Genomic DNA, 24621 nt, shown 5'->3' with positions numbered 1-24621 from the left:
GTGCCCAAACTGTATCCTGAAACACATAACATGGTGGATGAGAAGCTTCAGTTAGAAATTGGTGGTTTTTCACCTGATGTAGATGTAGAATGGGACAATAATTTGCTGACCGGAATGGAGAAATATCTGACCACATATGACCTGTCATGGGAGCAGTATATTGAGGGGAGCCTAGAGGTTGACAAGAACAATGCCATTGAAGTAGGAGGTCTGAAATATAACCTGAGATCAGCTAAGTTATATATATTTTTTAATTATGTAACAAGCCAACAAATTTGATATTGAAATGAAGCTTAAGTTCATGACTAATTTACCTTTCAAAGTTATATAAATGTGAGTGAATTTGATATTAATGTCTCGAACTTGATATTATTGTCTCCAATCTATCTAGAAATTTACCTTACTATCTCCACCTGGCACCAGACCCTGAAAAATAACAGTTCAGGGTACCAACCTCTGTCATTTATTTTGCAGTTTGTATATCCCTAAAGATGCAGCAAGCAATCCGTGTACTATCACATTTGTTGCAACCAATTTTATAATTTAAAAAAATCAGACTCAAAACAAGAAATAATTATATATTTTGAATTTTATAATAATTACCTGCATATCTTCTAATTGGTGAGGTGAAATGTGTATAAAGTAATAAAGAGGTGCAACAAGCCCATAATGGTGAAACTTCGGGGGGCTAAGATCCCCACTACAGAAGTAAACAACCTTAAGTGGAAATTAGTTTATTTTGTTCGCTTTATTTAAAAAAATAAGATTAAGCCAATTATGATTTAAGAATAGTAGAATACCAACCTGTGTCATACATCTAGTTGCTAGGATACAGATCAATTTATTGAAGTATGGATCATCACCCTGCTTTTTATTTTTTATTTTTTATAAGATAAAATTTAATAAAAAATTAGTTAGAGACTTTTATAATGATCAGTGAATGAAATTGGAAAGTCAAACTAACCACAGCCCAGTCAAGTGAGTCAGCAAGTGATTTGGATGATGACACATCAAGGTCAAGGCCAACAAAAGCAAAAATGTGTAATAAAGGTTCAAGCATTTCTTTTGTTGGACTAGGATGTCGCTTGTAAACAATATTTATTTACTTAATCAAAATATAATATATCCATCAATGTGATTAGCTTAAATAGTTAGCAACTCTACAGTAACAGATGATTTATTTAGAAATTGTAAGTAAATGAGATTCAATTCCTATTACATAAATTAAATTCCAACTCCTAAACACTAAATTGATTTTTTTTATCATTATCAAAACACAATTGGCTGATTACTACTCATGTGTATGTATAATAATAGTAAATTGAATCTAATAGGAATACATAAATTTTTATTTACCTGTGAGGTTGTCACTTTGGCAGGTTGCTTTGAACCTTGTTCATTAATCTTTGGACAATCCCCTTTTGGTTCAAACATTTAGTCAAACACCTAGTGTGCATAAAAAAATCAGGTACTTATATCATAAAATATTAACAATTCCATGAAAATATATGAGAGAGGGTAAAAAGGCACAAAAAATCGTCCAAAAAGAAGGACCAGTGGGACATGAAACAGGTAACTATGGTTGAAAAAGGAAGAATTACCTTTGAAATAGGCTTACTACGCAGATGAAATAGGCAACAGTGGTGGTTCTGGGTTGTTGCGAAGGCAGTGTGGTGGTGGCCCAGGGCTGGTGTTGTGGTGCGATGTTGTAACGGTGGAGTCTGAAAGCAAACACAAATTGTGATGGAAGCTATTGTTGTTGGTGATGTCCGATTCATCAAAAGAAAATCATTCTTCGATCAATCTTCTATTTTGTGAAAGAAGATATTACTATTTCAAATGTGTTATGTTTGATTAGGGTTTGCACATAGAAGGAAGTGAAAGTCGATTGGAGAGGAAGGGGTTTGCAGAGAGAAAGAAGGGAGAGAATGAAGTCGATTTTGGCGGGTGTAGAGAGTAGAGAGGAAGAGGAAGCGGGTGTTCAAAATTTTGGGTGATTTAGTTTCCCCCCTTACCTATCAAGGAGTCCCAGAAACGCGCGTTTATTAAAATTATAAAGCGACATTTGTAGAGGACGCCCTTTTATTATAGGTGCCCTCTGTGTTTTTAATATTTTTACATGAGACACTAATTTAAGGGCACTCAGTAATGCGTGACCTAAATCCTTAAATTTTTTGAAGAGATGACACTTTTTTAATGTCGCTCTCTAATGCGTAACATAAATCAAAGAGCGTCGTGTTTTGCGCGTCGTAAAAGGGTATTTTTCTTGTAGTGAATAATATATTAAAAGAAAAATCATATTCATTTAATTAACATTGGTCAATAATTAATTGAGAATTAGTTTTTGTGATCAAAAGAAGTTAATTGAACTTAAGGGGCTGAACTGTAAATATGTGATAGTTACAAAGTTAGACAAGGAAACCATAATAAGATAGGGTGGACGAATTCTAAGGATAAAGCCTTAAGAATTCGTCCATGATAGGGATTCTAGAATTATCTTATGGGATGCTTGGTGGCTAAGTAACCAGATAAGGATAATGAATGAAACCCTAATTCGTACACCTATATAAAGGACCCCTATGCATGGGAATTTTGGCCACTTGAACCCTAGAAGTCCTAGAGCCGAAATTTTCCTCTCCCCCCTCTCTCTTGCTTCCTCTAATTGTTATTGGTGTTTGTGATTCATTAGAGGCACAACACTTGAGGTTCTAAAGTTCTCGAGGCTTCAAGTTCTTCAATCAACAACAAGGTGAACATCTAGATCTGTTTTGTTGTGTTAATTTCGATTATATACACTAGATCTAGGGTTTGCAAGTCTTGGATGAATGCATGTACAATAAATAAACCAAGATCCAAGCATTAAGGTTTGCATGAGAACATAGAATGTTCTTTTGGCTCAAGCCCATCAAATAATTCCTTCAAGAACACCATTCACGGCCGTAAACCCTTCAAGGGGCTGTTCACGGCCAAGAATAGTTCATGGCCGTAATCTCCTTTACGGCCGCAATCAGCCTCACATCGTGAATCTTGGCTGCAAACCCACTTTTCCGATTCAATCGAGTCCCGGTAACATTCCTAAACCAAAAACAAATGTTTTTCTAACACTATAAATAATGGTTTAGCTAATAAAATACAACTATGTATTTAATTGTTGATTAGGATCCCGTTAAGTACCGCGTGCATCCACCCGAGGGTCTTCGCTCCCAGTTTCGTTGTCCGAATTTTCACACGACCAACAATGAGTTCATAGCCCTATGCTTTTATGGTTTTAATGTTTTCATGGGAAGAGTACAAGCCAAACACAAATGATTTTGTGAATTTAAACAAAGGGATTTCAAAACACTTAAAACTGATGTAATACGGGCTCCACATTTCATGAAACATTTAGATATTTTATCCCTTTTGTATTATGTTGAGCATAAGGGATGCTTTCAAATTACTGTCAAATTGCATAGTTTTCAGATCAATCCATGATCCAAATACATAATTTTCATGCAAACTATAATAGGTATAGTTTGGGGTTTCAATTCAGAGCTTATACATAATATTCATGCAAACTATAACACCCACTGACTACCTTACAAATATAATTACATGCAATAGACACTAGATATTTTATTTACTGTAAGGTCCCACACTACAACGACTGGACTCAAACAAGAGCTGCACAACAGAGGTAAACATAGCCTTCAAAAATTATCTAATTTATGTAACATGTGGCCTCTCATATTTGTTGAATAGTTAAATAGTATTAATAGTTTTCCTAAAATCATAAAGCAAGCAGCATTCAAGCATCAAGCTCTAACCATTCTGAGCAAATCATTAGCCCTAATCTAGCGTGCTATTTACATTTCCACATACTAAATCAAATAAACATGTATGGGTCTTTTGGGAATACTTACTTGAGCTCGGCCGATTGCACACATCACACCCCATTTTATAAAAATCCTTTTTAGAAAAATCTTTTTCTTTTTACTGATTCATCAGTTTGAGTTCAGACACACCCGAAAGTGTGCCGGAATCCCTCAAACCAAGGCTCTGATACCAAATAGTAATGTCCATAAAATAGAGAGTAAAATTTCATTTTTAATACAAAATTAACTATTCATTTCATTATTTCCAAAAGACCATCATAGTATAAAATGTATTGATATGTCCATACCTATACATATAATTTACATCGTATCTTAATATTTTTAGCTATTTTTATGCCCATTATAGGACAAAAGGTACATAATCTATTGTATATTGTGTTGTAGGGGTAAAAGACATGCTGTGAGCAAAAAGGAAGCTGGAAGCTAGGAATTTGGATCAAGGCTAAAATGAAGAAAAATATACTTACCATGTCAAGGTGACATTCCCAAAATGTGGTGTTTTGGATTTCCCCGATGGATCTAGAATACTTGTTGAATACGGGATAAACACGAAGGTTACGACGTGGTGGAATGATTTCGGGAAAACTATATATAGAAATCATAATCCTCTGGAAATTAAACTTTTGTTGGAGCTATTGTCGTCTTTTGAAGGCCAAGAACACACTTTGGAGCTTGGAGTTGCAGAAGATTGATTATAGCTTGGACTTGAGAGATTTGAGGCAATACAACATCATATTATGTTTTTCTTCTTAAGTTTAATCATGAATGTTAAGTTGAATTTCATTTTTCTGTGTTTAATTGCTGAAATCATGGGCTAAAAACCTATGACTTTTGTTTAGATTAGATTTCTTGAATTTTTACAGTTTGATTTATGGTTTGGATGATGTCTAGTTGGTTATTTGTTATTTTAGCTTATTAAAGAACCTTCTATGCTTATGAGAACTACTTTTTCTATTTATTGATTAGTTTAGTTAAGTTTGTGTGACCATCATTCTTGACTAAACTTGAATCTTATGATCTTTGTGAATTACAAAATTATAGGACTAGTGTTTTGACCAAAACCTAGGGTTAAATAAAAAAATAGGTAAGTAATTATAGAAGCTAACATATGACGACCAATCATATATTGAATTGATTTTAATAAATCAAATTAATCAATCAGTTATAAGTCTACTTTTGGTGCTTGCTTTCTAACGAACTTCAAGAGGATTTGATTTGATTATTTTCTATAATAATCAAAAGGCATCTAACCCTAATCTTTATATTAATTTCGATTTTCATAACCTCTCTATAGGGTTTCTTGATGTTCATAAGTTATTGCTATCAATAGAGAAAACATTGATCCTTTCTAGGTCGCATGTGAACTTAAGGGTTTAAGTGTTTGGCTACCACATGGAATTTTTTATAACATAGAAAACCCATCAGTTATATGTTCCAAATTTAAGGTTCCTTGGGATATTTGGTCTCATACACAAGTTTGAGCTCTTTCTTCCATGATTTTAACCTAATTTGGAAGGGACATGCATTAGACATGCATGTCCATAAAGCATTGATTTTTTTACTGCGGGTTAGGAGTAGGAAAACCTTTTGGAAGTTATGGACTTGAGACTTTAATGATTAAGTGCTTAATGGTTTACTTCATGCCTTAAGTTGCCATTAAGAACCTAGATTTAGGGAGCTTGACTTATTGGGATGTCTTAATGAATAAAGTTGGAAACTTTATCCATCAAGACCTTAGGAAGAATAAGTTCTAAGCATTGGAGCTCATGTAATGGATGGAAAACGACTTAATCCATTAAGCTGTTGAGATCCAGTCCTCACGAAGTGACATCTTGGCCGTCACGTCGTGGCGACTGGGGGGGGGGGGGGAGGGCAAGTCAACTATTTTCTTTATTCTACCACGAACGTGGTGACTCGTTGAAGTTGACTTGGGCAGCTGACTATGACCATTGACTTTTTGACTTGGTTGACTTTTGGTCAATTTGCTAGTTTTAGAAGGTGGACTTAGGGTTCACATTTTATGGCTTGATAGGTGGTGTTTAGCACTTGTTTGACTGCGATAGCCTGTTAGCTGCTTACGACACTTTCGAGATGAGTCTTCTAATTATACTATGTATGATGCTAGTTGTCTTTGTGATAATTGCATGAAAGACAATGAGGGTAGCACATGACAACTATATGGAAGACCATGGGGGTAGCCCATGACATTTCAAGGAAAGACCATGAGAGTAGCCCATGACACTTGGATGTAAGACCATGGGGGTAGCCCATGAAAAATGTATGTATGATATGTGTTATTTTGGGGGATTCACTAAGCTTTGTGTGTATGATTTTATGTTAAAATGTTTTTAGGTACATCCAGTTCCAAAGCGAAGGGTCCGACATGATTGCATCGCATCCACTGGAGATTCCGTACTTTTGATTTTACCATTACTCTGATGATTGTTTAGAAACACTTTTGATACTCAAATACCTTTTTGGAAGTAATGAATGAATGTATTGGTTGAATTCAAAATGAAATTTTTACTTGGTATTTTTGGGACGTTACATATTCATTCACTTGTAATTTTCTTTCTTAAGTGTTAAAGTTATATATTTCAAAATAAATTTTAATCTAGACATATATCATTTGAGCATCGAATTTCCAGTTCGTACAAAAACCTTTAACATGGAATCATATTCAATAGTGGGTTCAACAAAACAATTGAAAATCATACCCTTTATGCTTAGGTAATTTTAGCCATGATAACTACAATTTCAACCTTTACAACCCCTAATTATCAAGTATTTAATTCATAAAAGAGTCCTAATTACATTAGTCACCCATTTATAGAGAATTAGAAGTTTTTACCTCTTCAATCTCATCAATTTTAAAGGACCATGATGTATGTAACTATTTTTGCTTTCCTAATAAACTGGACACTCTCACAATCGTTGTTGCATAGCCACAAAATAGCCACATGTGATATCTCCCGGACACAATACCAACCCCCGTTGCCTTCTTTGTTCTTATGACCACACAACACATAGGAATTGGGAACCCATGTGCTCTTGACCTATAATATCATTCTCTATCTTATGTCTCGTTCCCTTTTCTCTCAAATTCCCGCACGCACATCTTCAGGGGCATGATTGTTACATATGTAAAGTTTGTGGTTTTGAATAATTAATGAGAGATGAAATTTTAAACATAAGTACACAAAGTGGAGTAGAGCAACCCAAAGTTTAGAGTAAACCACAGAAAGCGTGTGAAGGTATTGAGTTAGGTTTGGACCTTCAAATTTTAAAATAGATGGAAGATGAAAATCATAACAAATATGATGAGAAAATGGATACCGTAGATTGAGAATTTTCCCAAGACGCAAATACAAAAATAGTATACCTTAATGAAAATCAAAATAAATGCATATAGAATAGATGAGCATATCCTAGAGAATATTTGGGTTAACATCAACTTCATTTTTAAACAAAACCATTTTCTACTTACTGTTATTCAAGGCATTACGATTCTCGACGATGATGTTCTATTTCCGAAGGAGGCGACAACGTCCATTGCGCTATCCAGTGATGCCGTGTATAGGGTTCTATGATGAAGATTATCTATAAAATCGATGACGATATTTCGGAAAGAAGAGAATCCATCGCTGCTCCTCTCACATTCTAACAAAAAATTAAGCATTGAATAAACATAAATGAATCCGACTAAAAGCCTCTTAATTCTATTAAACAGTTATTAGACTTCCACCACTGTTCCTCCCCAATCCATCATTGCTCCTCCCGCATTCCTAACAGAAAATCAAGGATTGAATGAGCAGAAAGGAATCCGGCTTAAAATCTTCTATTCATCCGCGCACAACGAAAATACATAAGAAATAAATGAACAATTGAAAAAAAAGGAAAAAAAAAATCAGCCGATTAGGCCAAATCAAGAACAATACGGTTGGATACTAACACTGTTCATAAGTCGGTCCCAATTTAATATGTATACCAATATACGTGGAAAGAAAACATATTCAAATAGTCATAAATAAATTAATATGACATGGATCTTACAATTCAAAATGGATTGCTTTAGATATGTAAAATAAACAAATAATCTTACCTTAAAACAACTTTATATTATAAAGGTGTTATTATATAACTTGCAGTACTAGTTTAGTTGTTTAACTACTAGAAAACGTGAAGTTATAGCATTCTATAAAATAATAAAATATATAAAGTATATTATTGGGATAAACAGCCCAATATTATAATCAAGGTGGCCTACCAAACTGACCCCAGGAATGAGGAAACTGTCCAAGCCCAGATAGTTCATATAAATCGTATACGGTAACTATGTGGCGCGAAGCACTAGATCACGGCACCATCACATGACGAGACATCTCAATCGTACACGTTAAGCCTCTAAATCTAACGGTAAATGCTTGGTCCGCACTTTCACGATCACATCATACATGTATAAAATCAACGGCTCAGATCATCCCAACCACGCACTCTAAAGCTAGGGTTTTCTCTTACGTATATAAAGCTGTAGAATACTCACCGGCCGGTGCAGTGCAGGCTGTCTGCCCTCCCAAAAAAAGAAACAATCGCTCGTTCGCTCTCTACGCATTTTGATCTCTAGATTTATCTATTCAACGTCGTCGTCGAGTATCTCCGTTATCGGCTCTCCGGCGGTTTTATCCCTTTTTGGTAAATTTTTCGGAAAAAAATCTTTAAAAGTTTTGAATTGAGAGGGTGGTTGAGTTGTTAGGGTTTGATTCGGTTAAATTAATTATTAATTAAGACAAAGAAAGAGAAAAAATGGCGCAGATTCAGGTACAGCCTCTTACGGTATCTGGACCGAATGGTGTGGCGTCTGCGGCAACAACGACGACGACGCCCAATGCTAGCGGTGTAGCTGCTGCTGCGGCTGTTGCTGGCGCTGCGGTGGCGGTAGCGGCAGCCGGCGCTAATCAGTCGTTTGTCACGACGTCGCTTTACGTTGGGGACCTTGAATTCAATGTTACTGATTCGCAGCTGTACGATCTGTTTAACCAAGTTGGGCAGGTTGTCTCTGTTAGGGTTTGTAGGGATTTGTCCACTCGGCGATCCCTTGGTTATGGTTACGTTAACTACAGCAACCCTCCTGATGGTCAGTCTCTACCTGCATTTGTAATTTTCCGATTTTCTGTGTTGAGATTTTTACATTTGGTTTGTATCGTTATTGATCAATGTAATTTTTTGTATTCGTTGAAAGATCTGTTCTCTTTGCATTACGAATTTATGGAATTGAATTCCTTTGACATAATATACAATTGCAATATTTAACTATAACAACAGATCATATGGGAAACCAGCCACCTTCATTAGCGATTGACACGATCTCTACTCTAAATGTATGAAATATGAATCATGAACATATGTGAATCCCTGTTTGTTGATTATAACTTGTAAAGTTGTTAGTGCGTTGTTTATTTTTCAAGTGGAGCTCAATTATGTAAGTTGTTTACATCAGTGTTTCCTTTTCTGTATATTTTTGAACGGTTTTGCTGTGAATTCACCTTGATTCTCAATATTGGGCATTTTCATACCATTTTTGTAGTTCATGATTGTGTTCTTAGTTATTTATTTGTTTCATGTCAATCTGTTTTCAGCTGCAAGGGCTATTGATGTACTGAATTTCACAGCTGTAAATGGAAAGGCGATTCGCATCATGTATTCTCATAGAGACCCAAGCATTCGTAAAAGTGGAACTGCAAATATATTTATTAAGGTTTGTATATTGATTACACTTCCTTTATCCTCTTACTATATATATTATACATACATGTATTTACCTATTTTTTTTTTTTTTGTGTATACAGAACTTGGACAAGTCCATTGACAACAAAGCCCTTCACGACACCTTTTCAAGCTTTGGTAACATTCTGTCTTGCAAGATTGCAATTGATGGCACAGGCCAATCAAAAGGCTATGGCTTTGTGCAATTTGACACTGAAGAAGCTGCTCAAACTGCAATTGATAAGCTAAATGGCATGCTGATGAATGACAAACAAGTCTATGTTGGTCATTTTCTTCGTAAGCAAGAACGTGACTCTTCTTTAAGCAGGACAAAGTTCAATAACGTGTACGTGAAGAATCTTTCTGAATCCACAACTGATGAAGATCTGAAACAGACATTTGGTGAATATGGAACAATAACAAGTGCTGTTGTTATGAGAGATGGAGATGGGAAATCAAAGTGTTTTGGATTTGTCAACTTTGAGAATGCAGATGATGCTGCTAATGCTGTTGAGGCTTTAAATGGGAAGAAATTTGATGATAAGGAGTGGTATGTTGGAAAGGCTCAGAAGAAATCCGAAAGAGAAATGGAACTCAAGAGCCGATTTGAACAGACTGCTAAAGAAGCTGTTGATAAGTTTCAAGGTGTTAATTTATATGTCAAGAATCTTGATGACACTATCGATGATGATAAGCTTAAGGAAATTTTCGCTGAGTATGGTACTATCACTTCCTGCAAGGTCAGCTTCCGAATTTAACTTCATTAATTAGTTAATTAATTAAAGGGTGTTTTAGGAAAATCAGAAAAAAAGATAACTTTTTTTGGTTTTGTGTTACTAGGTTATGCGTGATCCTAGCGGAATCAGTAGAGGTTCTGGTTTTGTTGCCTTTTCGTCTACTGAAGAGGCTTCTCGAGCTGTAAGATTTTATTAAATATTGTTTACTATATTTTTTAACGAAAAATTAACGAGGTTTTTCATTTACAGCTTAGTGAGATGAATGGGAAAATGATTGTTAGCAAACCACTTTATGTTGCACTTGCTCAACGTAAGGAAGAAAGAAGGGCAAGGCTTCAGGTAAGTGATTTATAAGGAAATAATTATGATTTGTTAATTGGTTTTTAAAATATTTGTAATTTGTTGATTTTTAGGCTCAATTCTCACAAATGAGGCCAGTTGCAATGGCACCATCAATGATGGCGCCACGTATGCCAATGTATCCTCCAGGTGGACCGGGAATGGGGCAGCAGCTATTTTATGGGCAGGCGCCCCCTGCTATAATTCCTCCACAGGCTGGATTCGGTTACCAGCAGCAGCTGGTGCCCGGAATGAGGCCGGGCGGGGGTCCCATGCCAAACTTCTTTGTTCCAGTTGTGCAACAAGGTCAACAAGGTCAACGCATGGGTGGAAGACGTGGAGCAGGTCCTGTGCAACAAAATCAGCAGCCTGTCCCAATGATGCAACAGCAGGTATATGATTATTTTTCATTTAGTATCTAATTATCTATATCTATATATATCAACCATGTGTGAGGAAATTTGCTTGTATTTTTTTCAGATGGTTCCAAGAGGGGGTGGACGAATGTATCGTTACCCGGGTAGGAACATGGGAGATGGAAACATGGGAGGAGGAGGAGGAGGGATGCTTCCGGTGCCTTACGACATGGGCGGCATACTTCCACGTGGAGGTGGAGGAGGAGGAGATGGTGCTGCTACCGGCGGCATACAGCAGCAGCCGCCAGTGCCTATTACAGCGTTGGCTTCTGCTCTTGCGAATGCACCACCTGAGCAGCAAAGAACGGTTAGTAAATATGAGAAAGTGGATTGATTGGTGTTTTGTTTGATGGTGATGGTTTTTATTGGTACAGATGTTGGGGGAGAGTTTGTATCCGTTGGTGGACCAGTTGGAGCATGAGCATGCTGCTAAAGTGACAGGGATGCTGCTGGAGATGGATCAGACAGAAGTGTTGCATTTGTTGGAGTCGCCAGATGCTTTGAAGGCTAAGGTTGCTGAGGCTATGGACGTTCTTAGGAATGTCCAGCAGCAGCATCAAGCTGCTAATAACAACACCAACGCGCCTCCTCCTGCTGCTCAGCTTGCTTCCCTCTCTCTCAATGAGAATCTTGTTTCTTGAGTAGATGATGAGGATTGATGATGAGGCTTTTTTATTTTATTTTATTTAATTTAATCTTTTTTTCTTTTCTATAGATTGGTTGCTTGAAAAACATTATTAGACTAGTAGAGGAGGATGCCTGCCTTGGTTCTTTTGGATTTTATGGTACTGCTTTTGATATGTGGTTTTGTTTAAAAAATCCCACCTCAACTGCTTTGCTCAGTTTTTTTTTTCCATTATAGGGTATATTGCATTTTTGGTCTTTCAATGTAGCTAAAACATTTTCGGGATAATGACTTGAGAGGGTAACATACTATTCCATTTTGTCACATTTGGTCACTAAACTTTTTTTCGTGCTCTAATAGCCATTTAACTTGTTCATTCGTGTAAATTTCACCCCTACGACTGATTATAGCCGGTTTCACCGGTTGCATGGGTCTGATGTGGCTTTTTTTTCCTAGGTGGACAATGAGATGGCATGTAGGCCCCGATTTTGCCTCCCATCCTCATTAAAGTTAAGAGTGAAGTCTCGTTTGGTCCTTAAATTCGATTAGGGCACCAAGTCTCATTAACCCCCGATTTTTTCTCCTTCAATGTTCAATCGGTCTCTTTAATGGCTTCATCTCAATGTCCCATAGATCGAAACTTCATTGTAGTGGATTTCCACTATAATGGAACGTTTGCACCCAACCCATTAGTATACTTTGATCCCGACAAACAATCAGTAGGAGATGTTGACTTCAGTGCATTTGAGTACGAGGAGTTCATGGAATTCCTTCAAAAGCTCACCAGAACTAGAAGCAAAGACATTTACTTCTGCCTTCCACAAGAGTCTTTAAGTCAGGGAATTCATACACTGGTGAATGACGGTGATTACAAAGAATTTTTGGATTTGGCTTATGCAAATGAGAGGAGAATGAATGTGTATGTGGACCACTATAATGAACCAATCTTCAAATGGATTGAGGAAGAGGAAACTGAAGATCAAGACTACAGCTGTGAAGAGGATGAAGACTCAGTATTCTCGGAGACTTATTCTGTTGATCATGAAGAAGATGATGTTGAATATCCATTCCCAGCCAACAAAACCAAGGGTGACAGGTTCTTAAACAAACTTTGTGTAGACACATTAGATGAAGATGTTGAATATCTTGAACCTCGATACCCTGTACATGATGATAGACAACCATGGAATCAGATGAAACCACTATTAGGTATGCGATTTTCTAACCCTGACGAGCTTAAAAACATGTTGAGCAACTATGCAGTTGCTAATGGATATGATCTCTGGTTTGAAAAAAATGACTCCCAAAGGTTGTTAGTTAAGTGTTGCAAAAAAACCAAGTCACCTAATTGTCCATTTAGACTTTGGGCCTCTTGGATGAGTAAAGAGAGGACTTTTCAGATAAAATCTTTAGTTAGTGAACATAATTGTAGCAGGGTGTTTAAGTTTGGGTCCATAGTAACTTATAAGTGGTTAGGAAAACAGTTTATGAGTGAAATTATAGAGAAGCCAAAAATGAGTGTTAGGAAGATTAAAGCTAAAGTTTCAACAACATTCAATATAAATGTGAGTGAGGGGCAATGCAGAAATGCAAAGAAATTTGCATTACAAGAAATTGAAGGAAGTCTAATTGAACATTATGGGAGATTATGGTCATATGGTCATGAAATTCTGAGGACAAACCCTGGGTCTACTGTGAGGATGGATGTAGACATCATGCCAGATTCCACAACTTTGTTTTCTAAGTACTATGTCTGCTTTAAAGCTATAAGTGATGGTTGGAAGGAAGGGTGCAGGCCTGTGATTGGCCTTGATGGTTGCTTTCTAAAGGGTATTGTTAGGGGAGAAGTTTTGGCAGCTGTAGGGAGGGATGCAAACAACCAAATCTACCCTATAACATGGGCTGTAGTTGGAGTTGAGAACAAGGCCACATGGAAGTGGTTCATAGATCTCCTCATGGATGATATTGATGGTGGTCTTGGTGCAGGCATTACCCTTCTTTCTGATGGACACAAGGTGAGCATTGGTTCATATTTATACATATGGTTTTATGCATGTTTCACTAATTTTGTTGTTGTTATTTGTAGGGGTTGCTAGAAGCAGTAAAAGAAAGGTGTCCAGAAGCTGAACACAGACAATGTGCCAGGCACATTGTGGCTAATTTTGCTAAAAGGTTTACCGGTCAACATTTCAGGAAGCTTTTTTGGAGGGCTGTTAGAGCTAGTACTGAACAGAAGTTCAAACATGTAATGGAAAAGATCAAATCTTTAGATACTCAAGCATATGAGTACCTTATAGACAGAGATCCTACTACCTGGTCTAAGGCATTTTTTAAAGAGGGCAGAGATTGTGATGCAGTTGAGAATGGGGTGAGTGAGAGTTTCAATTCTGCTATTAGGCATGCTAGAAGGAAACCAATCATCACTATGCTAGAGGAGATTAGGATATTTGTGATGGAGAGGATATACAGTCAAAGAGTAGAAGGAATTGAATGGGATTTGAATATCTGTCCAAGTATTAGGAAGCGTATACAAGATTTGAAGGTTAAACAGAGGTAACATGTAGTTTTACAATTCATCTATCCAAGTATTAGTTTGTGTTATTAGTTATTAATTTGTAGTCATTATTGCCTTATATGGAGTGGATCTGATTGCAAAGACTTGTGCATGCAGAATATGGCAACTTACAGGGATACCATGCTTACATGGAGTAGCTGCAATCTCTTCCCTGAATCAAGATGCAGAAACATATGTGTCCCAATCATACAGTAAAGAGGCTTTTCTAAAATGCTATAATTATAGCATTAACCCTCTCAATGGTAGTGATATGTGGGAAGAAGTTCCTTATCGAAAGCCTTTGCCTCCCAAAAGAAGAAGATTACCTGGTAGGCCATCAGTGAAAAGGAAGAGGGATGCAGTGGAAAGGGAGTTGAGTGGACCAGTTAGACATTCTGTGACAAGAAGGGGATCCCTAATAAAGTGTAGTATTTACAAGGAACCAGGTCATAACAAGATAAAGTGTCCATCTAAGCAGCAAACAAATACATCAGGTAAATGTCCCAATTATATGAACATAATACATTAATTTAATATGTAATCTTGAGACTTCAATTTTTTGTTGCAGCACCAAGTTCATCCAGGGGTAGTGGAGCAGGACCAAGTCAACCACCAAGTTCATCAGGGGGTAGTGGAGTAGGACCAAGTCAACCACCAGCAGCATCCCAACCACCTCCACCACCACCACCACCAGCAGCAGCCCAACCACCTCCACCACCACCACCAGCAGCAGCCCAACCACCTCCACCACCACTACCAGCAGCCCAACCACCTCCACCACCACCACCACCAGCAGCCCAACCACCTCCACCACCACCACCACCACCAGCTGCAAGACCTGTCCCAAGAAGGGCCCCAATTGGTAGAACTGGACGGAGTAAATATTCTGAAAGGATTGTCAAAATGGCATTGAGGAGGAACATACCTGGGGTTGGAGCAGTGCAGAGAACCCTGCAGTCCTTAATTAAGTAGGTGTGTAGGTAGTGGGTGGGCACATCTTTTGTTATCAAGTTGTGATGTAAAGACAATACTATGTGTTATTTATGCTTTTCTTTTGGGTTTGTGGGCACATGGTTGCCCTTCTTTTGTGGTCCCTAGAAGGAATCTTTTGTCCTTGTGTATGCAGACAACTACTCAGTACTCACCCTTTATTTAATTTAGAATATTGATGGAGTATTTGCAATGAATTCAACCACCGTATTCAATTAGTTTCTTATTATTTCCAAGCATTGTTGTCTCAATGATTCCATTACAGTCAAAGAATGGAATCCTATATTGTTAGATAATATGACAGTTAATCAGTTTTTACTACCAAGGGTAGTTTCGTCAATTCCTATTTTTTAGTCTATTACAAGTTATTTAAACATGTTGATGTGTAATGTTATTAAGGGATAATGACAGTTAATCAGTTTTTACTACCAAGGGTATTTTCGTCAATTCCTATTTTCTAGTCTATTACAAGTTATTTAAACATGTTGATGTGTAATGTTATTAAGGGATAATGACAGTTAATCAGTTTTTACTACTAAGGGTATTTTCGTCAATTCCTATTTTCTAGTCTATTACAAGTTATTTAAACATCTTGATGTGTAATGTTATTAATTGAAGGAAGTCTAATAGAGCATTATGAAAGATTATGGTCATATTAGCTAAGATGTTGACTGGAATTAGCTAAGCTTTTGACTGGAGTTAGAAAGAAGTCTTTGATGTGTAATGCTATTAATTGTACATATATGCCTTCATTCCAGTCAAAATTACTACTTTGTGATTCCATTCCAGTCAAAATTACTACTTTGTGATTCCATTCCAATCAAAATTACTACTTTGTGATTCCATTCTAGTCAAAATTACTACTTTATGATTCCATTCCAGTCAAAATTACTACTTTGTGATTCCATTCCAGTCAAAATTACTTCATTCCATTCCAATAAGAAGTTAAGATAATACATTCATTCCATTCAAACAACATCTTTCAATACATCATTCACATCATTTCATCATATACACGATGATCAAAAAAAGAAATCCTATGGTAAACTTATATATTTTTTCCTTCATTGCAATGGCATCAGAGCACTTTTCCTTCTTCATTTGTTCCATGTCTTCCTTCACCTTCTCTACTTCGGTCTTTAATGCTATTAATTCAACTTTCATTCCCTCCACCACTTCCATTAGAGGCATTTCTACAGGTTCTACATCCAACCATTTCCAATATTTGCATTTACCCTTCAACAAAAATAACTCGTAATGAGATTTCAAATTAGGAAAAAAGAATCAGAAAAAGGAGAAGATTCAAGTGAAATAGTTTACCTCATTGCACACCATGAAATGCCTCCCTGGATTCTTTGGTGTTTTTGATGTTAGAATACGTGCAGGGAACCCACAATCACAAGTTTTTGTATCGTGCGCAGTTGATTTCTTGCTTGATCGATTGAGGGATGATGAGAAGCTGTAGGAGGAAGCCATCGGGGGTATTAGGGCACAATCAAGGAACCACATACACCCCTCTTTTAATAACATTAGCCTACATGCCACGTAGGATCATACTGACACGTAGGATCGACCAGTCCATTGAAACCGGCTATAATCAGTCGTAGGGGTGAAATTTACACGAATGAACAAGTTAAATGGCTATTAGAGCACGAAAAAAAGTTTAGTGACCAAATGTGACAAAATGGAATAGTATGTTACCCTCTCAAGTCATTATCCCAACATTTTCTCTTTGCTATTTTGGTCCTAATTTGAGATTCTTGGAGCACTTTTCTTCACTGCCTAGGGATGGCCAAAAAACCCGAACTCGACGGGGAAACCCGATCCCCGAAGTTTTCGGGCCGGGTCGGGTCGTTTTTATCGGGTTTCGGGTCGGGTTTCTGGTCCTTATCGGGTATTTTTTTTCGGGTTCGGGGCAGGGAGTGGGGAGTGCCTACCCCGCCCCGCCCTGCCCCGAATATATATATATATATATATATATATATATATATATATATATATATATATATATAATTACACTTCTGCCCCTGAAGACTAACCCTAAAATCACACATTCAGTCATTCTCGCAGTCACACTCCTCTTGATCTCTTCTAGTTCCAGCCGACTTCAATATTCCAAATCAACAAAATCAAATGTTCACTTTTTCAACTATGGTACGAGGGTGATGATCGGTCGATCGTTTTCAAATCCATACTTCATTTTCATCGAGTAAACCATCGCGAGCAACAGGAAGCTATTCAGCTATTGCGACCATCGTCATTCGTCCAGAAAGCAACGTCCCGACTCCTGAAGTTCTATTTCATCGAAGACTTGAAGCTCGTCCTCGTTGGTTTCACAGTTTCAATCGTTGGAGAATCGGCAATCGTTGGAGAATCCTAGTAATTTCGAACTCATCTAATCGGTAAAAATAATGCTTAATTGAACTTGATAATTTCGAACTGTGATGGATTTGAATATGATTTATGATGAACTTGATACTCTCGAATCCAATTACTGTTTATGATGAATTGATTTTGGATTTCGAATATGATTTTTGTATTGATTTTGGATAATGTTGAATACAACTGATTTGTACCGATAATCTGATTTCTGATATTTAAATGCATATATTATTTGATTTCTTTTCAAATGAACATAATATTTGTTGAGTATGATACTCTGATATGACATTGGTTTGAGTTGAATATATGCTTTCTGATTTCTAATCTGTTTCTGATATGCTTAGACTGATCTATTGAGTGAATTTGATCTGTTATGATTTCTAATTTATATAGACAGATTTGTTGAGTGATTTTGATTTGAGTTGTTTTGTGATTTAAGAACTTATTTGGTATTTTAAACCTATGCAACTTCTTAATTTATCATTGTATTTATAGTTTTTCCTTATTTTTTTTCTGCCATATTTCGGGTTTTAGGGTCGGGTTTTCGGGTAATTATCGGGTTTTGGGTTTATGGTCGGGTTCGGGGAAATTTTCAGCCCCGACAGGGCGCCCCGATAAGAAACCCGTCGGGTTTCGGGTCGGGTTCGGGTACACATTTAAAAATCGGGTTCGGGGTTGGGAAGCCATGCCCCGCCCCGTTGCCATTCCTATCACTGCCCCAAGTTATATGATTTTTTTTTGCCGCAGTTGATGGGGGGGTTGTTCAAATGTGATGCATACCAGTTTATTAACCATGAATTATGTGTTTTGATAATAAACTAAAAGTAAATTGTACAGAAAATTTTTAACTTAGCAACAATCAATAGACATAACTTTGACTTAAATTAAGTGATCAATCTTCGTTGCATGTACATTTTGGTAATCTAAGGATGGGACGTGTTGACATACATTCCATTGGACAGCACCTACCCTTTTTGAGATTTTCTTGGTTCACAATCAAGAGGTTATAAACTTTATTTTATATAAATGATAGTAAACACTATTTTCATTCAGTCATCGAGTTAATATAAAAAAGTTGATAAAATGTTTGTGTATTTTATGGGTCTTATTTTTCTCTTTTGTCCAGAGCCAAAAATATATTTGGAACGACCATGTTCACAATTACAAACCCCCTTTTGGTTTTTATAGGTTTTATTTCTAATCATTTTTACATAATAACATTTAATATCACATCATCAGCCACGTTATATAAATACAAAATTATATTTATATAGATTGGGAATATATATATATATATATATATATATATATATATATATATATATATATATATATATATATATATATATATATATATATATATATATATATATATATTGATCACGCTGCTTCGTATGGTATCCACTTACCATGCTGCCATATCACTATCAATGTTTCTTTTCTCTCTACAACTCCTAGAGGGGGATGGTGTTCGTTCATGAACCATGCCGTCGTGAGGCCAAGAAAGAAGACTACCAGAGGAAAGAATAGAGGAAGAACATGAGAAGGGTGCGTTGCATTGCGTTGAGCCCTCCATGTGTTTCCACGAGTTGTTAGGCCTAACATTGATATAATAGTATGTCATAACACCTAACGAATCCTGATTCGATCCATCCACGAAAGGATAACAACATCCTTAACAATCCAGTTTCCCATTAAAATGATTTTACTGCTTTGGACACGAATCGGATTTGTTACCATCCACAAAACCCCTGGAAGGAGAAAACTATCCAGTTGAAGTGGACCTTATTGGTCCCAATAAAACATGTTTTATATATCATGTAAAAAGAAACAAGCATATATCTCTTTATGTATTAAATTTGTTTCCTTTAAGTCTATAAAATCAAAAAGAAACATCACCTTTTATCTTTATATTATGCTTTGAGAATTTCTTTTCCCAAAATTTTTAATGGTGCGATACAAATAAAAAAAGATCATTTGTCTACATTCAATTAAATAAGAAACCTTTTAATACACCTAGATATCACTAGGTCAAATGTCAAGACATTTGGTAGGAGATTATTGATAATCTTCCCATCTATTTTTCTTTCTAAAATGAATGAATTTGGAAAGAAAGTAATCTAATTCAAATATAAGGACTTTTTTTATTTATAGATTTTTGCCTTCAACCTAATATAAAAAAAATTACATAGCCTTTTCAATAATGATTTTCTAACCAACTAATACACGTTGTATTTTCCATCAAAAAACTTCATTCATTTCATTTCTTTCGAATTCAGGAAAACGAAAACATAGTACATCTTTTTATTTTTTTTCTTCTTATTTCTTTTTTCCTTTATTAAACTCTGGTACATAGACTTAAGACAAAACGAAAGCTCAAAATATGATATGGCAAATGAAAAAAGCTTGGTAAAAATTCCATCTTGATAAAGTTGGATTCCTATAAATATATACAATAATACAACTCTAAGAAAATGAATAATATATATATATATATATATATATGGAAAAGTGAATATACCCTTAAGGGTATATAAGCTTAGGTACTCAAACACACCATAATATGTTGTTTTGTTTCATATATTCATTATAAAGTTTTTAAACTTCAACCCTAACTTGATTTACTTTCAACATTTTCGAAATTTCACTATGATCTTTCTATTTTACCACATCTTTTTGTCAAACACTTGCTAGACTTTATATATTATAGTTGAAAATGAAAATTATATAAAATGAAGATAAATGTGTAATTTATAAAAATAATGGAAGTAAATCAAGTTAGAAATTAAATTACAAAAACATTGTACAATTAGAATGTATTATATGATATAAAACGACGTACTATGATGATTTTGGATACTTAAGGTTATATACCCTTAAGGGTATATTCACTTTTATATATATATATATATATATATATATATATATATATATATATATATATATATATATATATATATATATATATATATATATATATATATATATATATATAGTACAAGTTAGTGACCAACCTTGATCTCACGTTACCGGACAATGAACCATTCTAATATGTCACTGCATATGTCACACTCCTAATCCGTCTAGGATGCGAATCTAATCATCCAATTAATTGTGAATTACTAGTTAGTTGATCACACATAACAGGCTTATAATTGTTATTATTGTTGAAAACAGTTAAAATATATTTGTATAAATTAAATCGTCTTACAAGTTGCTGGTTTAATTAAAACTTTATGATATATTGAACAATTTTTTTTTCTCCACATAAACATAATCTTATATAGCAATCTTATGACATCTCCTCCATTATTTGTGGTTTTTGCAACTCGGACATGAAAGACATGTAATCTCTTGTCTGGAGGCGTTTGCCTTATGGAGTTTCATTGGAAGATGGTAGGATTTTATCATGCTTTTGTCACTATTGAGGATGTAAACATGTAGTACATTGGATCTAGATGTCTCGGTTTTCTAATGTGAAACCAATGGTGTTGGAGGCTACAATCGTTATCATGTGGTGGATCCTTTGGAATTTTGGTAACGATAATATTTTCAATGGTCACAATTTAGAAGAAATATGTTGATTGATAGATTGATCGATTATTCTTAGGAAGGTAGGAGTGGATCACTCTCAACTCACTCACTCCACTGTCAATCGGTTTTTATCTCCACATCAGTTTTTATCTCTTTTATTTCTTCAATCATTTTTTTTCTCCTATTTCTTCCATCTTTCCCAACACAGAAATAACATATTTTTCAACCCACTCAATCCATTAAATTAAAAAACATACAAAACAACATATGTACAAGTTCTTAAGCCTATAGTACAAGAGAAAAGGAAAGAAAGAGGGATGAAATTCGATTGGATAACCTGCTGAATGAAGTAAATGTAAGGTACCACTCTTAGAGGGGCAATGGTCTTGGAGACCCCCTTGGTACCTCCAACCCAAAACCTAAATTCATTATTAACAAAATGTTTTGGCTGTTAAACTTTATTCTTTCTATTCCGTTGTAAAATTTTTGTTAGTTTTGTGTTAAAAGCATATGGTATAGACAACTTGAAGTAGTGTTATAACAAGAAGCAACAAGATGAATGGGTGGTGTTTATGATGTTATAACACCATGTTAAGAGGAGAGAGATAGAGAGAGATAATTTGGCAGCCAATAGGTGATCACGTTTCTTCTTGTCATGGAGACAACAAGAAGCACTACAACAAGATGTAACAAGGGGGGGGGGGGGGGTTGATGTTATAATGGCGTTATGGGCTGCCAACTCAGCCACAATAAGAAACAACACGACCTATACTCTAAGTTTTTAATAAAAAATCTTTAGTTGTTCGAAAGAAAAAGTCATATATTCAATTTCCATAAAACGACTCAATGAAAAGCATATATTGTGGTCCTTCATGATTTCATAAAATACATGGAAAACTATGCAAGATGTATTTTATTATGCCCAAGGAACCACATATATAATACACCAGATTTGGTAAATTCTAACATAAAATTTATAATACTGTTAGATAATGTAATTTAATATTTTGTGTTACATCTTCAAAAGTATATGGTCTTTTATGTAAATTTCCGATGCCCTTAAATGCATAGCCATGAAGTGAAGCTAAGATGTATTCTCACAATTCAACTTGATATCCAACGCTTGTTAATTGTTTTTTTACCTGGCCTACCATTAGTCTCTCATATGTCATTCTAAAAGAAATAGTTCATTCAATTGCAATTTCTTGTTGTTTCAATTTGGTTCCACAAATAAAGTTCCTAATTATTAATTAGTTGATGTTTCCGCTAATGCACACCAATATTAGTCTACATGAGTGTACAAATTGGTTACGACTTTCTATTTTGTTAAATTACTAAAAGAAAATCAACTACACATGTTACCTCCTTCCCTACTTCTCAAAGTAAGCATGAACAAACCAATAATCTTTATAAAAACATATAAGAAAAATATTTTAGTTCGTGATTTTATCTCAAATTCTGACATTATATTATATTTTTATGTATTTTCTCTTCACTTTCATCAAATTGTCTTCAGTTGACTAATGATCATTGTCCTATATTGTACTATAATCAATGCTTTACCAACCCCCATTGAACGTTGATGCTGAAAGCAGGACTATAAAAACCAGGATCATCTTCAACCTATTTATCCAGTAAGTAAATCCTTCTTCTTCAATGGAGGCCCCAACTGTTAAAATCATCTCAGATTGCTTCGTCAAACCAAAATTTGTATCAGAAGAGGCTAAAAAGCCCATTTACTTTTCACCATGGGATCTAGTCATGGTAAATGTGAATTATATCCAAAAGGGTCTGCTTTTCCACCGGCCGGAAAATCAAGATTTCTCCATAACCACATTCTTGGAGAAGCTCAAAGACTCTCTCTCCGCTACACTTACTCATTTCCACCCACTCGCCGCCCGTTTAGCCACCGTAAAACAACAAAACCCGCCTTCCATTGTTGTGTTCTTGAACCCTGAGAATAGCCCTGGAGCCAGATTTATCCATTCGGCTGTTAATTTAACGGTAGCGGAGATACTTACGCCGGTCGATGTCCCGGTGATTGTTCAATCGTTTTTCGATCACCACAAAGCTATCGATCACGACGGACATGAAATGTCGTTGCTGTCGATTCAGGTGACGGAACTCACCGACGGAATATTCATCGGCTGTTCGATCAACCACATGGTAGTTGACGGATCCTCCTACTGGCATTTCTTCAACTCCTGGTCGGAAGTTTTCAGATCAAAAGCATATAAAAATGGTGACTTAATTCCCATTTCACTTCCTCCTGTTATCCAAAGATGGATCCCGGAAGGATCCGACCCGATTCTCACCCTACCATTTACCCATGAAGACGAATTCATCGATAGACCATATGCTCCATTGTTAAGAGAGAGAATCTTTCATTTTTCGTCGGCTTCTCTCTCTAAGCTAAAAGCGAAAGTGAATTCAGAGTGCAATACAACAAAGATTTCATCGTTAAAAGCCCTCTCAGCCGTTGTCTGGAGGTGCGTGACGCGTGCACGGCGGTTACCGGCAGACCGGGAAACCGGTTGCAGATTGGCCTTCAACAACAGACGCAGGCTATCTCCGCCTTTACCTGAAACGTACTTGGGTAACTCGATTGCTGCAGTTAGAGGAACAGCGACGGCAGGGGAGTTGCTTGATCACGGTGTCGGGTGGGCGGCATGGCGGTTGCACGAAGCGGTGGTTAATCATGACGATAGAGTGATAAGGGAATTTGTGGATTCGTGGGTAAAGAATCCGTTTGTGTATAAAATGAGTCGGCTTTTTGATGCGAATAGCATACAGATGGGAAGCTCGCCGAGATTTGACATGTACGGAAATGAATTCGGGTTAGGGAAAGGAGTGGCGGTTCTGAGCGGGTATGCTAATAAATTCGACGGGAAAGTGACGTTGTATGAAGGACGGGAGGGCGGAGGAAGCATGGATCTAGAAGTCTGCTTGTTGCCGGAAAACATGGCTGCTTTTGAATGTGATGAAGAATTCATGAATGTTCTTAATGGCCTTTTATAAAACTTTTACTTCTTGTTTCATATTTTCTCTCATTTGAACTGCTTGGTGGCTGTTTCTTTTTTTTCTTTAGTTTCATGTTGGGCTACTAAATAAAGGGATAATGATGTTTGAGGAAAACAATCGTTTATAATCATTATGACCAGGTATTACCCGTAAAACATATTGTTAGGAAAACAGATCATACTTGTCAAGACTCAAAATAAATATGTAATCACTTGTCAAGTTCTCATGACTCTTGTTAGAAAGTAATATAGATAACATACGAAACCAAAATCACACAAAAACACAATATTTACGTTGTTCGGCCAAGATGGCTTACGTCTACAGGCAAGAGGAGAATATTTTTTATTCATAGAATTCTCAAATAGAGATTACAAGTACAACCAAC

At 36.1% G+C, this 24621-nt stretch overlaps 3 protein-coding genes across 3 annotated transcripts; all 3 read left to right on the top strand.

Moving 5' to 3' along the window:
- Positions 1-8412: 8412 nt before the first annotated feature.
- On the top strand, positions 8413-11972 carry LOC145079098 (polyadenylate-binding protein 2-like). Its single transcript, XM_079023092.1, has 8 exons — positions 8413-9009; positions 9512-9630; positions 9722-10378; positions 10479-10556; positions 10625-10714; positions 10789-11106; positions 11195-11437; positions 11505-11972. The coding sequence occupies exons 1-8, from the start codon at positions 8679-8681 to the stop codon at positions 11769-11771; spliced, it is 2103 nt and encodes a 700-aa protein (XP_078879218.1). The 5' UTR covers positions 8413-8678; the 3' UTR covers positions 11772-11972.
- A 19-nt stretch (positions 11973-11991) lies between these two features.
- Positions 11992-15496, top strand: LOC145079082 (uncharacterized). The gene is made up of 5 exons (XM_079023091.1): positions 11992-12055; positions 12212-13770; positions 13842-14308; positions 14427-14803; positions 14878-15496. Exons 2-5 carry the CDS (start codon positions 12364-12366, stop codon positions 15279-15281), a joined length of 2655 nt encoding a protein of 884 aa, XP_078879217.1. The 5' UTR covers positions 11992-12055; positions 12212-12363; the 3' UTR covers positions 15282-15496.
- Positions 15497-22709: 7213 nt separating this feature from the next.
- LOC145079066 (putative acetyltransferase At3g50280) lies at positions 22710-24366 on the top strand. Its single transcript, XM_079023090.1, has one exon. It carries the CDS (start codon positions 22872-22874, stop codon positions 24231-24233), a length of 1362 nt encoding a protein of 453 aa, XP_078879216.1. The 5' UTR covers positions 22710-22871; the 3' UTR covers positions 24234-24366.
- Positions 24367-24621: the final 255 nt, after the last annotated feature.

This window comes from Lactuca serriola, chromosome 1, assembly GCF_051521515.1.
Source record: "Lactuca serriola cultivar US96UC23 chromosome 1, Lser_US96UC23_V15, whole genome shotgun sequence".
NCBI lineage: Eukaryota > Viridiplantae > Streptophyta > Magnoliopsida > Asterales > Asteraceae > Lactuca > Lactuca serriola.
The sequence above is the reverse complement of the archived record's forward strand: the minus strand, read 5'-3'. Positions and strand labels throughout refer to the sequence as shown.

Excerpts from the sequence above, each read along its gene's own strand:
- LOC145079098 (XM_079023092.1), top strand. The coding sequence starts at position 8,679 with ATGGCGCAGATTCAGGTACAGCCTCTTACGGTATCTGGACCGAATGGT. Across the intron at positions 9,010-9,511 it reads CTACAGCAACCCTCCTGATG|CTGCAAGGGCTATTGATGTA; the intron begins GTCAGTCTCTAC and ends ATCTGTTTTCAG. Across the intron at positions 10,379-10,478 it reads GTACTATCACTTCCTGCAAG|GTTATGCGTGATCCTAGCGG; the intron begins GTCAGCTTCCGA and ends TTGTGTTACTAG.
- LOC145079082 (XM_079023091.1), top strand. The coding sequence starts at position 12,364 with ATGGCTTCATCTCAATGTCCCATAGATCGAAACTTCATTGTAGTGGAT. Across the intron at positions 14,309-14,426 it reads GATTTGAAGGTTAAACAGAG|AATATGGCAACTTACAGGGA; the intron begins GTAACATGTAGT and ends TTGTGCATGCAG. Across the intron at positions 14,804-14,877 it reads GCAGCAAACAAATACATCAG|CACCAAGTTCATCCAGGGGT; the intron begins GTAAATGTCCCA and ends TTTTTGTTGCAG.
- LOC145079066 (XM_079023090.1), top strand. The coding sequence starts at position 22,872 with ATGGAGGCCCCAACTGTTAAAATCATCTCAGATTGCTTCGTCAAACCA.